This window comes from Atractosteus spatula, chromosome 12 (assembly GCF_055471065.1).
Source record: "Atractosteus spatula isolate fAtrSpa1 chromosome 12, fAtrSpa1.hap1, whole genome shotgun sequence".
Lineage (NCBI taxonomy): Eukaryota > Metazoa > Chordata > Actinopteri > Semionotiformes > Lepisosteidae > Atractosteus > Atractosteus spatula.
Genome location: NC_142717.1, coordinates 144,762 through 161,891, shown reverse-complemented (window position 1 = coordinate 161,891; position 17,130 = coordinate 144,762). Strand labels below are relative to the sequence as shown.

Genomic DNA, 17,130 nt, shown 5'->3' with positions numbered 1-17,130 from the left:
AAATGGCAGACCCCACCTCCCATGGCATTACAGTTTAAGGTGCAAATCTAAGACGGAAATGCCATATTCATGTAACCTGTTGACCCAAACTACTTGCAAATTATGTATTTTGTTGATGGTATTTTGGTTTTTGTTGTTGCAGCTGCCATTATAAGAGAGCTACAGTGACCTTCTTTCACAATCTCATCATCATGACACACTGACATCATGAATGTGTTGTATCATTAATGCATGATAGTAGCATCTCGTAATTGTGTTGTAGCTCTACAAAAACAAATGGTGACTATAAAGGAAAAGAATGAACCTGGATTTTACACCAGTGTAAGACTTTATATGGTAAAAAGTACCTTATTTTTTCTATTATAGATATTTTACTCATCCAAAGACCAAGTGTAGATAGCTCCTCAAAAACTACTATTACTATATCAAAAATAATATAAGTATGTCCTACCTTTCCAATATCTCCGTTTTATACAGGAACTTGCTATATTCATCTAACACAGAAGCATGAGTTTGAAGGATGATGACATTGTAGCCAACCACTGCTGCCAGCATGATTATCATCTTCAGCTCATAGTTTATTCTCAGGAACACCGAACAGGATATCAGACCAAGAATGCAGCTGTATATGAAATACTAACGGGAAAAATATAAGTATAATGTTAATGACTCCAGACACACTACACATTTTACTACGGTTTTAAAATATTTGACTCTACAGTTTTTATTTGTTATTTATCCTGTTTTGTGTTTTTCTAGAAGGGACAACAGATTAATTCACATACATTGCAGGACTTTCACTCACATTTTTTAGTGTTCCCTGAGTTAATAAGAAAGATATTTAAATTGTCTAAACTTGATCCTAAGTAGTTAGGAATTTACTAAAAAACAGAACAGTTGCTCACCTGTTGCTATAGTCTGGCAACAAGAGACAACTGAGCCATCTTGTTACACTCTTAATTTTGTGGAATACGTAATACTAAGGTATTATTTCCAATAATTCCAGGTTAGATGTGAATTCTCATTTCTCAATATAATATTTTCACAGATATTAGTTGACAATTTGAATACAATAACAATAGGATTCCACTGACTTTACAAAAGTAGCTATACTGTTAATGTCACAAGCTTTATGCAAACTGTAAAACAAACTTTTTTTAAAAAAATATTTTTTTGTGGTACTCAAATACCTATACTGTACAATGGAAGGGACCTATGACTTTTATATTATGCCACTCTTGGAAGCAATACAAACTAAGCATGTGCAAAATTTACTTTGCATCAGATTTCAGGTGATATTGTGTCTGGAATCCTGTTGCATTCTTTTTATGGAGCCTGGACAAACAAGTGCCTGTTTACTGGTCTCTGAGTCCTAGTAGTCCATGTTGTCCCAGCTCATCCCACAAATATTTAATGGGGCTCAAGTCTGGTGAATTGGGCATCCATGAACTAACTTTCATCATCTCACTGATAAGTGAGCAGCATGAGGATGTACACTGTACAAATATGAAGGAACTGTTCCCTTCCACTACACAAAAATCAACCAGGATTACTTACTGGAAGATAGAAGTTGTTCTTCTCTATGACTCGCAGTGCTTGGCCATTGGAGTAATACAAAGTTTCATTTGAGGTGTTAAACATGGGAACTGAAGTTGAAACATTGTCCTCTAAGAAGAACTGGTAATGAAAAATAAAAGAAAAAATAAAAATTAGTCTAGAAAGCTACAAAATAAATGCTGATCTGAAATGATACATTAAATGATAAATGCTGCAGTTGTAAAGAAAGAGAGCCAAAATATTGCAATCTTAACATGAACATGTGTAAACCTATTAAAAGTTTTTTCTTTGGAAAAAAATACACTATTAAATTCTGATTGGCAAAGACAACTGATATTATGAGTAGTGTGAATTTGTGAAACACACGTTTAATAATTGAATTGTGTTCTATAGTAATTCCTATAGTAGTCTCTTTTAGTTCAGTGTTTCACATTTTGTTTTAGGTTGGTTTTACTAACTGAATGCAAAACTCTGCACTTCTTTAGGTTAAACATAATGTGCCAGGTGTTTACCCAGTATTGACTTTTATCTAAATGTTTTTCAATTTAATTTCTAAAGTGTTTGCTAATCGTTCTATTTTAGTAAACTGCAAACCTGACAAGAGTACTAACTATTCTGAAATCTAGAATAGGGGTCTAGAACCTGTAATAGACCCTGGCAGTACTCCACTAATTACAGTAAATCACGTCAATTTGAGTATTCACCCCTTATCTGTATCTTGTTTTGCATTTAATAAGCAATTCTCAATGCAAGCACTCACATTTCCCTGAATTCCTACCCTGTTTAATTAAGTAATTAATTGTCTATGATCTTAAAGAAGCCTTCTAGAAATCTACATGATATAATGATGTAATGTTCTGTATGTGTAGCTATTGTATGTGTAGCTACCAGACCCCCAAGAATGTCTATAAACAGGGGTGGGGGCACCGTTGAGCAGATAAGTTCTTAACTTAAAAATCTCCAAGGGTGTCCTGTTATGGTTGCAGTTTTCAGGTTTCTCCCCAATCATACCTTGTGTCTAGAGTGAAGGCAACACTGCTATTGTTTGTGCCACAACCCTCTGAAATAAGCTTTCATTACTATATTTTTTGGACATAGCAAGAACTTTTATAGGATATTTATTTTTGTATTACTCCCAAATTCTGAAGCCTTTAGCTCTGTGCTCCTCTTCTAATGCCAAACCTGCTGAAATTATGAACTGGTGAAAAGATAATTTGTATATTACTTTTCTTTAACATTTCTTTAATTTCAATGTATTTTTCTTTGATTTTCATTTATGTATTTACATCTTTTCATGGTTTTGTTTAGGGGTGATCTTTTTATGAAAACTGCTTTAGAAAAACAATGATTTAAGTATGAACAAGAGATATAACCTTCGAGTATTTACAGTACTGAATGTACAGAAAAAAAAGTTAACCTGGCTAACCTAGATTTTGCTGTTTCTTACAATTTTAATTTTGCTTTCAGATTTTCCAGTCAGCTGTCAAATCCACACAAAACTGAAGTAGTGAGCAAGAAATTCATTTAAAAAAATCAGTTGTTTTTCTACTCATTATGAGTGACAGATGGTGGCATGTGAAACATGAATGCCATACACCTACAGGGGAAGATTGTATTTAGAATTTTAACCAGAGACACTGAGTGTCTGTCAGACAGTCAGGTCAAAAAAGAGACCCATTCACAGACAGATCTTTATTTAGCTTGTGCTCTGAATCAGACTTGGCTTTGTACACAATTCTGAAAAGCTGTTACAAGACATACTGTATGGGAATACTGAGGAATTGAATGTACCTATGTTTCAGGTATAGACAGCAAAGCTTTTTTTTTCCAAGGCAATGGTAACTTCTTATTTCCGTCTTCAGCACAAAACCTTGTAGTTGTACAAAACTTTATAATAGATGACCAAACATGGTATTAAGTTTACAGTGCTGAAGCATAACCAAATAAATGTCAGAAAAGGATTCTTATTTTGGGTATCTGGAAAGGTATAACAGAACAAATAGAATAAAACTATTAAAGATACTTATTAAAGCCCACCTATTTTACCTGTCTGTAAAAATAGGTTGCCCAGAGTGTGAGATGTTTTACTAGCAAACTAGTCCACATAAAACCAAAAATTCTCTGCAAGAGACAATGTCCTGAAAGGCAGAGGGTACCACCATGCTGGCTCAGGACAGTCACATCAGTTCTTTTCAGACTGCAGTGGCTATAGCATGAGGAATTCTAGGAAGACAATCACTTGGACAATTGCAGCCATCTGCATGAAAATGAGCTGCTAGTACAGAAAGTGATCAGGAGCAGAATTTTGGCAAACAGTGTCTTCTGTGGGTCAGAGGTAATCTGATGTTGCATCAGAGAGTGTGATGGAGTATTATTCACCAGTTATGCTGCACTGACCTTGACAGACTTGATGGAAGAGAAAGTGTTTGGAGACAGTGATTATGATGTTGTATTATTATGTTTAGCATTTAAGCAGTGGATGTAATGAGAGGAAGAATCCCCTTTAATAGATAATTATTAATTCTCCTTGTAATATCCTTGTATAATTTGCAATAACAGAGAGTATAATATTTCAAACTGAAAACTAACTTAAATCCATTAGATCTGAATATTGTTTCCTTTGTACATAAGCAGAATTAGCCAGGAAAACAATGAATATTGGGTGAACAAAATCAGGATAACATCAAATATGAGCCAACATAATGGATTCTCGTCAATACTGAATGCTCTTATACAGTATGATACTGGAAAATGGCTACTAAGATTGTAACAAGCAGCCTAGATATTTCAGTATCTGGTACTGTATATTGTGAGGTCTGCTGTGGTTGAATGTTCCCCGGCTGAAAATAAGCCATACCGATATTTCCCTGAATCATTATTGGTCATTGCTGAGGGAGCTAAGATTTTGCTAGATTTAAAAAGAATCTCTGTGATTTAATCTTTCCCCCCTAATGTAGACAATCTGAATCATAAGAAAGTAGGGTTCAAAAACAAGAAAATGACAATTGTCCCATCTAACTTGCTGGGTGCTGGTAGATAAATTTGAAAGAAGATAGTATTGGCTTTTTCAGCAAACTACTGTACATCATTAATGTTCTTTTTAACAAGACATGGGCTAAGATTGATTTCAGATCTCTCAAACTGAATTTCAGATTGATGCGGATATAATACTTGGGGCCTTGAGATTTGTTTATCTAAAATGCATCTAATACCTCTATCATTTCTGAGTCTTCTTTGCTGCTATTATTTAAGACCCTTGAGCAAGATACTTCAGTCAGATTGCTTCAGCAAACACTCTACTGTAAATGACTCTCCAGGTTGCCATTGTAAATGAGAATTTTTTTCTTAATTAACTAAGCTATAAAATAAAAAAGTATAATATAAATATAAAAGAAGTATAATAAAAATATAGAGAGAGAAAACTTCTTCAGGATAAGGACTGTTGTGTATTTCTTCCTCAGTGATCACCTGAGTGAAACATTTATTTAAGCCATAAAACAGGCTTCTACTATATAAACTTCCAGAGATATTACAAAATGTTTGAGGGGACATCATTCCAGGTGGAAATTGACTGTGGTCTTATTGGGTTACAACTGTATCTCCCTTTCATCATTTCATCTTGTTTCCTATTATTATTCCTGAGACACTTCACTTCATCCTTTACTGTCCTTTTCTGCTGAAATACTGAAAAATCTTTAATTTAGTCTCCATTGCAATTATCATCTCGGTCTCTTAGACATTCTAGTGCAGTATCTTATGTGTGTTTATAATTCATATATACAGAATATGTTTCATTGGCTTTTCTCTTTATATTTCTCTTAGAAACCATTTGGATCACTTTTTTTCTGGCATTTATACAGTATGTAAACATAATCCCTTTACCTTCCATTCTCTGCTGATTCCGCATACATCACATCCCATTCTACGTCTCCTAAAATGTCTAAGTCCTTTATAGTCTGCTTTTCTGAAATTGTAAACCTGTGCTGGACAAGCTCTCTCTTGATGGTTTGAAAAAAACAGATTGATGCAGTCATTTCTCTAGTAGGAACTCCGCCAGACTGAGTAAGGGACCAGTCATTAGGCATGTCAATTTCAATATTGATATTTCTCAAGTCCAAGATTAAGCATTTTACTGCTGTAATCTTGCCTTCTTATTTTTATTTTGCAGCTCCTATGTATTCTTTGTTTATTGAATATATTAATTCTGCTTTAACAGTGAATTTGCATTCTAATGTGCAATTACAATTAGTAATGTATTTGTTTAATCTTGGAGCATATGAAGAGTAAATTCTCCACAGCGTTTTAGAATTTCTAAAAGAGAAATGAACACATAAATATGATACAGTAATGACAGTTCTCTAATTTGAAAGAATAAGATGTTCAGATCTGCAAGCTGGCATTTATTCAGAAGAGAACCAAATAAAAGGGGTCTTGGTTTTTTCATTTCTACATTGGGGTCAGTCAGCATTATCTTAGGGAAACTGGCAATTTTCAAAAACTATTTTTCAGGAAAAAAATGAATTTTGTTTTAGCTTATACCCTTATGATGCTTGAACCAGTTTTTATTCTCCTGACTAAATCCCTGTTGTACCTCACTGGCTTTGATATTTTTGGTTCAGAAATGAATACAGTCATGAATCATATACTGTATTTGACAGACCGAAGGAGATGAATGTCCAGTGTCTAGCATCCACAACATTAAAAAAGTGTATGTCTGATCTAGTTCTGGTAGATATATGGTGAACAGAGATTTTAAATAAATCATATATATTCATTATATATTTTTGTGGTGCACAATGCAGAAATACTACCATGTTGCTATCTGATTACAAAGACAATTTCTGAATCTGAATCAGAAACGAATTTGTTTTTCTGAATATGCTGAATAACATTTTCTGAGGCTGCATGGTTAGAAAATAAATTCACTTATCAAACATATCAAATTTGTTATGCATAGATATAGTGTACAGTATTTTAATGGAAATCAAGCCATTAACTTACTAGATTTGAGCCTTGGTAATTATAAAAACATTGTTTAGATATTCTAACTATTTGATATGCAGGGGGAGAATTGACCAATCACATACAGATAAACCACCCGAATCTGATCAGCGGATCAAGGTATAAGGTTTTTCTAAACTTTTTCTTTATCTAGTTGTTCTCCTGCAGAGGTAATTTTTCCATGGGCTCCCATATCTCACAGGACGCGATTCAAGACATGACAAAGGATAAATCTCCTACTGTTAATGGCATTCTGAATTTTATCTGCCCCACTTAATTCCTCTTTTGCTTGATAAGTACTTTGTGAGGGGATGTTAGTAATAATAATTAATAATAATAATTGCTTACACTTATATAGCGCTTTTCTGGACACTCCACTCAAAGCGCTTAACAGGTAATGGAGACTCCCCTCCACCACCACCAATGTGCAGCATCCACCTGGATGATGCGACGGCAGCAATAGTGCGCCAGAACACTCACCACACATCAGCTATCAGTGGGGAGGAGAGCAGAGTAATGTTGCCAATTTATAGAGGGGGATTATTAGGAGGCCATGAGTGGTAAGGGCCAATGGAAAATTTGGCCAGGACCCCGGGGTTACACCCCTACTCTTTTCGAGAGACGCCCTGGGATTTTTAATGACCACAGAGAGTCAGGACCTTGGTTTTACGTCTCATCCGAAGGACGGCGCCTGTTTACAGTATAGTGTCCCTGTCACTATACTGGGGCATTAGGACCCCCCACAGACCACAGGGTGAGCGCCCTCTGCTGGCCCCACTAACACCTCTTCCAGCAGCAACCTTGGTTTTTCCCAGGAGGTCTCCCATCCAGGTACTGACCAGGCTCACACCTGCTTAGCTTCAGTGGGTTGCCAGTTGTGAGTTGCAGGGTGATATGGCTGCTGATTACCAGTAGTAATACTGGTAATGCTTTATTTTAATGTTGCTACATAAAGACTTCATTCATAATAATTCATAAGTTATAGTGCTTTGGTATGATGCAATGCTAAAACAAATGTCTTGACCATTTAGGTAGGTGTATGTCATTTGCGCATGTCCCTGTAAGATGAACAGCATTTGGGTCCATAAACCCGCCTGTGCCTTGTGTAAGAAAAGGACGAAGAAAACAACCGGAAGGCACCCACGGACCCTGGGGGAGACTCCATGAACCCCTCTTCTGCTCTTTGGTGAAAAAGGATCATATCCCTTCCTTTAGGCAACCAGACGCTTAACGTGATTTTAACATTTTCTGTGTTGTATTCATTTTCAATCGTCTGTAGAAAGTAAATGAAAATTGTACTCATTCTGTCTGGGGCTTCTGTCCTCTCTTCAAACCTAGAGAGGGGTAACTGACTTTTTGTTAGAAGGGGGAAAGTATACTAAGATTAATTTTAATTTCACCCCAGTATTTCTCCAATTCTCTTACAGACTATAAATGATCATCCAGTTTTCCATTCTTCTATCCACACAGTACTCAGTAACAACTTTGGTTGGACTGAGAGCATGTATACCATCTTCCTTATCCATATTACCCTTTATTGTGGAGTTAACATATAGTAACTATTTTAAACATTTCACCATATTTTTAGTCAGATGTAAGATGGCAGCCTGGAAACACTGGCTTTCTCTTACTTGAACCTGTTCTTAGAACTAACAAAAATTTTCTTCTTGTGTGACTGGAATGGGCCTATTTGGACTTATTTAGTAGCTTCCTAAGGCAGCTTATTTCAGAAACAGGCCTTTTCAAAAGATTGAAATAATTTATAATTACCAGACATAAAAAAACAGCATGGAGTAAAATATCGGATTAAGGTGGTTAAAGAACACCTTTAAAAATATACTGTGCTTATTTTACCATCAGAGACTGCATGTTGCATTCTGAATAAAAATTAACTAATGAATGATTCAAATCCATGGTGTTTACTGTACTTACCATATTGAATACAGCCATTATTAATATTAAGGCAGTTGTTGTCATAGTTAGAGTGATCCGTGGCCAGGGTTTGTTGGCAATGATTCCAGACGATCTTAGAATCCAAAGCAAAGACGTAGAGTCTGTTTTGCTGCATTGCTGAACAGATGAGAGAGTAAGAAATCACACTGCTATTTTTACTCCCAGGTCAACCCCTAAGGCTCTAATTAAATGACATTCAGAGCACTGAACAGTCGCATACTTAGTCTTCAGGCATCCGAGCACACTGCACCAGAGGAAATGGAAAACCGCCAATTTTGGCGTTATCAAAGACGCTATGTGTTTTGCATTTAATTAGATAAATCTGTCATTTATATCTGTGTGGTGGAACATCTGGTTCGGTAAACATCTTACTTGAGTTAATTAAGACTGAGAGAAGCCACTACATGTTTCTCCTTATATTTATATGCGTCTTTCATATGCATGTGACCACTAATAGAATTTTAATTTGTTTTTACTTTCAATAGAACTTTTATCTTATTTTTGAGAACTGAAATTTTATGTTTTTAAATAAAATTATGTTCTTCAAAGTAAATTATTTTTAATTTGATTATGTTGGAACTGAGTGTGCATATAAAGAATCCTTCTTCAAGTGTCTTCTAAAGATACATCATCCTGGGCATCTCAGGTGTTTGTGTTTTTTTCATACAGTAGATATACAGTACATGTAAGGATCACTGTAATATGTAATGCAAAACATTTTTCAACACAATTGCAAATACAGCAGCAATTTCAGTCATTAAGCATATTCAAAGTCACCCAACAAGGAATTTATAAACAAAATATGTACTGTATAAAGCAACAGATAATGGTTTAAAAATGAATATTCTGAGTTTAGTGTATCACCTCTAACAGTAAATATATTAAAATCCTACTATGTATGAAGAAACACTGAAAAGTATGTAACTCAATTTAACTGAGATGTTATACATGATAATGATAATTTCTTACTTGGATGAGAAACTAAATAAATGATCTTAAGCTATAATGAGTTATCTGTATATTAATTTTTCACTGTCTGATCCTTAACATATTTTATTAGTAATAGGAAAAGCAAGCTGAAACATTTATGTGTTTTTACTAGCTCTCCTGGAGCTGAAAAATCTAGAGTAGAAATCTAACTAACCTATTTAGCAGTGGAATAAACAGCAGCCAAATGCATTTAATAGACATGTGACCTTTATGACTAAAAATGTCCTTAAAAAGAGCTCCATATTCATTTTCAGAAAAAAAATAGGGGAAGGAAATAAAATATACCACCTTTAGAACAGCACACTGTGGTAAAATATCAAATGTAATGTTTCATATGCAGTTTTGTTTCAAAAACAAAAGATTAATGTACAGTATATTAAGATTTCAAACAGCTCTAATTATATCCAGTTTTAGAATAAAACAGACTCCTTTCAAAAGACTCTAGAATGGAAAGATATTTTTGTAAATATTTCTATTTAAGAGTACTCCAGTTTCCTCCCACAGTCCAAAAACATACTGGTAGCTTAAGTGGCTTCTGGGAAAATTAACCGTAGGTGTGAGTGTGTGCATCTCTCTGTTTGTGTCTTTGTGTGTACCCTACGATAGACTGGCGTCCCATCCAGGGTGGACCCTGCCTTGCACCTGTTGCTCCAGTTCCCCCATAACCCAGAACTGGAAGGAGCAGTTAAAAGAGGGATGGATGGAATATATTTAAAAATATAAATAATTCTAGGTGTATACAGTTTGTGTTTACAGTTATGAATACTTCATAAAGAATTCATGGGACATACCATATTGAGGAAAGAACCTTTAAAACATAGGAACTTCAAAATAACTTTCTTTGTGTAAAACACCATGGGTTTTATAGTAAATCAGTCCAACCCACGATTCTGTGGAACCACAGAACCCAATGCATTCAGAACTAATAATTCTTCTCAATTAAAATTGGAGGACACAAAAAAAGACAACATACTGCCTGAAACACCATAAAAGCATAAGTATATTTTGAAACCGTCAATATATTTTCTTTAGGTGCATCGAATGAAAAGCATTTGCTGTCAAAATATTTAATAGACAAAATTCAATTTAATGCACAAAATAAAAAAAAACAAAAAAGAAGTGAATAATTTAAGCATTTACACAAGATCCATCAGCAATAAACTGGCATGTTATTTTTCTTGATACTTCAGAAGCTTTGGCTTAATTAGGTGATACTCTTAATAAATTAAATTTGCATGTAAATTGTGCTTGATCTGATTTATGGTATCAAACAAAATGCCTTTTTAACAGCTGAACATGGTTGAGAGACCAAGAAAACCATCTGTCATCACTTCATATATATGAGTATTAATAAAAATGTCTCACCAGTGCTCTTAGTGAGACCTTATTTCACATTCTCTGAGCACAGTACTCACCAATACATGGCCAGCAAAACAGATTAGCAGGATCAAGGACAGTAAAAGGAAAACCACTCCAAAAGAAATTCCCAGTACTTGCGTTCTGAAAAATGTATTAAACAAATCCTTTATATACAGAACAGCATAAAGAATTTACAAAAAAGTAAGCAGAAAATGCAAATATATACCTAAAATGCACTTTAGGTTAGTCAAAATTTGAAATGCCAATTTAAAATACAATTAACCTTATGGTGAAAAGAAGACTGATTTCTGCTTTAACTACATCCAACATACAGTATGTGCCATAAATACTAGTTCTCATTACAAAGACTTGTACACTATATTTAAAACTCACTGGAATAAGACAAGAAATGTTTTAACTTTTGGGTGGCACAATGTATCATTGGTCAGCATTGCTGCCTTGTGGAGCTAGGGCCGTGTTTAATTCCTGATAGCGTGGAGTTTGTATGTTTTTACAGAGTTTATGTAGGCATCTTCTGGGTGCTCCAGTTTCCACAGTGCACAGTGCTGGTAGGTTAATTGGTTTTATTGGAAAACTGGCCCTGGTGTGAGTGTGTGTGAGTGTGTATGTACCCTGCAATGGACGGGTCTCCTGTCCAGGGTCTAAACTGTCTTGTGTGTATTACTTGCCAGGTTAGGTTCCAGCGTTCCCTGTGTTTTAGGGCTTGAAACAATACAGATTAGAACCAGTGCTAGCCAGTTACAGTGCAGATGAAACACCTGGAAAGCTTTTGTAATTTGTTTTTGTACTACTGTATATGTTAAGTGCAAGATCAAATGTCATAAATAAAATACAATACAAAAATACTTACTTTGGCAAGACTAGAATCTGTACAACGAAGATGCAAAAAAATATGACACAAGCACAGGTAACATAATACTTGAAAGCTGGCAAAGTTGTTGCTCTGTACTGCAGAAAGGAAGGGAAACTCAATTGTAAGATAGATCACAGAAGAAAATGTGCTTCTGAGTAGCAGTATTAGGTTTTACCTTTCAATAGTTCCAGAAAGAAAATACCAACTCTAATTTTGTGATTAACTATTAAAACAAAAATGCATGATTATGATTTTGTTACATATTCTTTTTAGTTTTTTGTTTTAGTATCTTTCATTGTTTTTTGGGATTTGTGTTTGGTCTCAAAATAAATGTTTCCGTGAGTTTTTACTGTGTCATCGGCACAATTTTATACTTCAGGAGAACAGCGACAATCATTAATAAACAGCAAACCATATGAAATACTTTTTATCAACCAATGTTTTCAATAAAGTTGTCTCACTATATGTACCAGTACTTACCTCCTTCTCTAATGTTTTATTATGAAAGAACAATGATATTCTTTGAATATCTTCAGACTTAAGCCACTGTCTGAAAGAGAAATATACTCAATTACAAAAGTGACACAAAGCTTTAAAAACAAATATTTTTTAACTTACTAGAACTCACATTCATTAATATAACAATGATAATCAACTTGTTAATGAATTTGATCTTTTACTAGTGCAGATTATAGTACAACACAAGAAACAAAATTCAACTAATACTGCACTTTTTGTACATGAGGCTATAGATTACAGCCACTTCTCAGCAACAAAACAGAAATAAAAACTGACATACTTTTGTGAGTTTATTCCATCAAATGTTCGAATCATTCTTTCATTCAGCTCTTCCTCAAACCGCTTTTTCTGTGATTTTGTCCTGTAAAAACAAGAGTACAATTTAGCCATTTCATTAATTGTTAAAATATATTATCTGTGATGAATGCAGCGAAATAGTACTTGCTAATTTATTGAATTTCTTACCACGGTGAATGGAAAATGTCTTTTTGATCCTTCTACCTGCTGAAATTACATTGTGTTTTTCAGGAGGATTATGTAGATTGAAGCATATGACTTCATATCATATGAGCAAAAGCTACAAATCTCACTTTCTACAGTGATTGCTGAAAATAAGACACTTCCATGAACTACAAAAGTCATCCTGCCCCTGTATATTCATAGAAACTAAGATATTACAGGACATTATGCTGTTTTTCTTAGTTCAACATAGCAGACATGACAGAATGGCAGAACTTACTGTGAGTACTCAGTAAATGCAAAAAATGGTAGAATCCCTTGAAGAAACATATTTTTGCTACAGTGTGTCACAAATCCCCTCTCAACTTGGCAAGTATTAACGCTGGATATGCAATTTTGATTTGTAGGGCTTTTTTCTAAAATTCTCAGATATGTCAAAATAATCATCTATGTAAGATGTTAATTCATATAATTTAACTTGAAATTACTGTTTACTATGCATTTTTCATGTTCTGTTACTTTACTTACTGTTTAATTTTTTGTATTATGTCCTAAATATTCAGTTTTGTTATACAGTATATGCTATAATGTATAACATTTGTTCTTCATTGGACAATATATATTTTTACACTTCTTTAATTATTTTAACTTACTTTGCATAAAGGCATGATATAAATAAAAAAGCTAATAATAAATCTTCACCATCAGCTACAGAATCATTTATCCACTTCTGTATGAAAGCCTCCCCAGGAGATGCTTTGATGAACCTCGCAACAGCTGTCTTGTGTGTGAATCATCTCCAAGTATGTAAGTTATTTATAAACTTACTAACACACCAAAAATATACCACAGACCTTTCAGAGCGCCTCTGAAAATGATACTGTCCCATCGGCACATCCTAAAATAAGAAGAAATTACAGGCGATTTGTTTTGTTCTTTGTTATAATTCCATAAGTCATTGAAGCTAAACATTTCGCACAGAATGGTTAATGTTAGAGTTAAGGTCAGCACTCTCTCGAGACTGTGTTCCAACATTTTCATGATGATGACTAAATGAACCCCTGTACATGGTAAATTCAAACGCTGTGACGGTTTCAGCTGAACATGGAAGCATTCCTTAAAGTAACATGTCAATATTGGTGATCAATGCAATGCTATTAAATACAGACCAAGGATACATATCCAAAGTACGTATTGCCAGTATACTACAATGCAAACTCTTGTAAATTGCTTTTGAGATGCGTATACAGATGAAGTGATGTGGAACAAACTCAAAGAAAAGGTAAACAAGATTTCTGTGAAATGCAATTTTATATACAGTATGTTATCCAGATTGTGAATATGTTATGTGGTTTAAGAACACTGTGCTGACATTTCTTCCCAATTGCGACCAAAATATTAAATAGAAAGTCTTACTGTCGTGTTGATCTTGCCGTTTTCAGTAGTCATGCTGTCCCGGTGGTGCAAATGAGCAAAGGGCTTAGCTGCCCCCCAGGACTCCAGGTACCTGGTCATTCGCACAGAGGCTCTCATCTTGGCCCCATCCAGTGTGTGTCTGGGCCTGAAGTGGTGCTGAGGGCTCCGCCTCTCCCCCTGCTCGTTTGCAAAGATGAACTTTTAACACCCTGGCCCAAGACCACTTTCATACAATGACTCATTTTCATTTCATTTCCTGAAGTATTTCACTTATCAAGGCTTTATTCATTTTAAGACACGTTACACTGCATTTTTTTAGCCTCTGAAGACAAGGAAATACGGAAAAACATATTTGTACCATTTCTAAGAAGATGAACAGTTGCAGATGAAACCTGATAATCTTGATAAATGCACTGTGTAAAATAATCACATCAATTTTATTTAAAACTCCATCTGTAATCAATGGCCATTGATCTACTGTATTTTGTAGTGTTGCTTTAAGTTTCTATAATAACTCTTTCTTTTGAAAGTTCTTCAATGTTAGCTGTCAGTACCTATTTTTTTCTTAATGCAGAATAAAACAGCCACTTCTTACTTTTGGGTTGATGACAAGATAAGTGATAACACCATGTTCCTTTAGATAAGGATCTCTATTTTGGCCATCTCCATCCTCAACTTTGTAGGCTCCATTTAAATGCTCTAGTGTAACTGAGGTTATGTGAACCCGTCTGCAAATGAATACAGAAAGTTTAAGTAGTTTACTTTTGAAAGCATAAATAATGCTTTAGGTTAAATTTATTTTTTTGACACAGAAATGTCTCTATTAAAAAAAGTTCTTAAAAATCATGTTGATCATCTCTCAGAAGATACTTTCTTCATAAAAGATTATTTTTTCTGCAATATATATTTAATAGAAAAGTTAAAGAGGAAAAGAAGATTAGAAGATTAAAGAGGTAAAGAAAAGAAACGCAATGTTTTGGCAGTGGAGCCTACCTCAGATGTGAGGGAGAGAGGGAAATAAGGCAAATAAATAAGGCGCAGTAGAACAAGAGACAAGTAGGTAAGAAGGGGTGGGGAGCAGAGAGGAATTGGGCATATAGCAGGTGATAACGAGGTCCAAACTCAGGGAGAACAGAGGGGAGGGATGGAAACCCAAAATCTGCAAAGAAAGAGGATTTAGGAGGAGATGAGTCTGTCCTTCAGAGAAGGGGGAGGTGTTATCCAAGGATAATTTTGGTTTTGGATGTCTGTCTGCAGTAGGAGTTCCAAAACCTCTCTGTGAGGACACAGACAGAGAGATCAGAAAGATCATGGCTGTTAGGATAGATCTTTGATCCTTAGAGCACTGACATCTGACAACAGTCTGGCAGTCTGTTTCCTGTTTCACCTGTGTAAATACAGTAGCTGGGCATTTTCTATATGAGATGTGATAAAAAGAGTTTACTGGAATTACATGATGACGTCAGGGTGACGTGGAATGGCCCAGAGGGACCCCTGAATGTGTGTCGTATTGGATATACAGTATATCCAATACTGGGGCGGAGTGGTGGCTCTGTGGCTAAGGATCTGCGCTGGTGGCTAGAAGGTTGCAGGTTCAAATCCCGCAGCCGGCAGAGGAATCCTACTGTGTTGGACCCCTGAGCAAGGCCTTTAACCCCAACTGCTCCAGGGGCACTGTACAATGGCAGATTGTACAGATTAGGTGGCTGGCAATATGAGATGATGGGGCAGTAAGAAAAAAAATGGTTCCTTTTCCTGATATGGACTCTCCTCTGCCACCATCAATGTGTAGCAGCCATCTGGATAATGTGACTGCAGCCAAAGTGTGCCAGTATGCTCAGTGGGGAGGAGAATAGAGTGATGAAGCCAATTTACAGATGGGGATTAGGAGGCCATGATTGGTAAAGAAAAGGGGGAAATTTAGCCATGACACTAGGGTTAACACCCCCACTCTTTTAAAAAAAAATACCCTGTGATTTGTAATGAGATTCAGAACCTCTGTTTCTGCATTCAGATGATAAGGTTTTAATATCTTTAAACACACATTACCACATAAAAAAACATTGCCTCATAAAAAAACAACTATATAATGTTTAAACCACAGGATATTCGCTTCAGTTCTTGATAATATTTTTCAGTTTTTCAAAAACAAAACTAAGTGCAGTTTGAATGAAAATAAAATTGTGAAAATTTCTGCTTGTTGTTGACTAAGAAGCTTTTAAGATCTATTTGTGTTGAGCTAATTTTCACATCAGAATTCCAGTATTTGATCATGTTGAGATCTACCATTTCAAATTCCTGCTACCTGCTGGTTCCCTTAAGATATACATTTCCAAGTGCTGATTGCTATACTTTAAGCTCATCCTTTTCCCTTCAAAAACCTTCAGCAGGCTTGTTAAAATGCTTGACAGTGCTCATACAGAGGAATCACACAACATGCTTTGATGACAGGCCGTAAATCCTCATTTTATTCTTCTTTGGTAGGTTATGAGCTAAATTTAGCATGCTTCTGCAGGAGTCAAATTACACTTTTTATTAATCATTTTTCTTTACATGATTATATCATTACAGTATATAATTACAAACTTTTTATAATTGTGATGTCCGATATGTTGCCTGTTATACCTCACTAAATACAAGTTGAGAAAACTAAAGCAATAGCTTACTGTACATGATTTCCAATTTTCACTTGGGTCATGTCTCTGTATCTAGGTGTTTTAAGGTAGCACATAATTTTCTATCTGCTTAGAATAGTAGGTGTCACACTACTGCTGGAAACAGGTTTCCTAGACAACACCTTTTATGTAAACATATTTAACTATCAATGAGAAGACATTCACCCAAAACAGAAGGGATCATTAAAAAGTAACATGAAACTACAGATTACTTTTCACTTGATTATAATGAAGTTTTAAAATGCCAAGGTGGCAGAAGTCTTAAAAAACATGGAACCATGTCTCTTTCATATAATTAACCTATTCATAAATCCATAAGGGGTTTTA

The 17,130-nt window shown here is 35.1% G+C and overlaps 1 protein-coding gene across 1 annotated transcript in view; it reads right to left on the bottom strand.

Annotated features, from left to right (window-relative positions):
* adcy2a (adenylate cyclase 2a) overlaps nt 1-17,130 on the bottom strand; it is a 114,510-nt gene that overhangs the window by 14,647 nt on the left and 82,733 nt on the right. Inside the window, exons 9-18 of the mRNA XM_088929476.1 lie at nt 14,724-14,856; nt 14,129-14,305; nt 13,567-13,610; nt 12,534-12,614; nt 12,215-12,284; nt 11,732-11,748; nt 10,917-11,001; nt 8,491-8,628; nt 1,558-1,677; nt 452-636 (exon numbers count right to left, since the gene is read on the bottom strand). Of these exons, the coding sequence (XP_088785602.1) occupies nt 452-636; nt 1,558-1,677; nt 8,491-8,628; nt 10,917-11,001; nt 11,732-11,748; nt 12,215-12,284; nt 12,534-12,614; nt 13,567-13,610; nt 14,129-14,305; nt 14,724-14,856 (1,050 nt within the window). The remainder of the gene's footprint in view (nt 1-451; nt 637-1,557; nt 1,678-8,490; nt 8,629-10,916; nt 11,002-11,731; nt 11,749-12,214; nt 12,285-12,533; nt 12,615-13,566; nt 13,611-14,128; nt 14,306-14,723; nt 14,857-17,130) is intronic.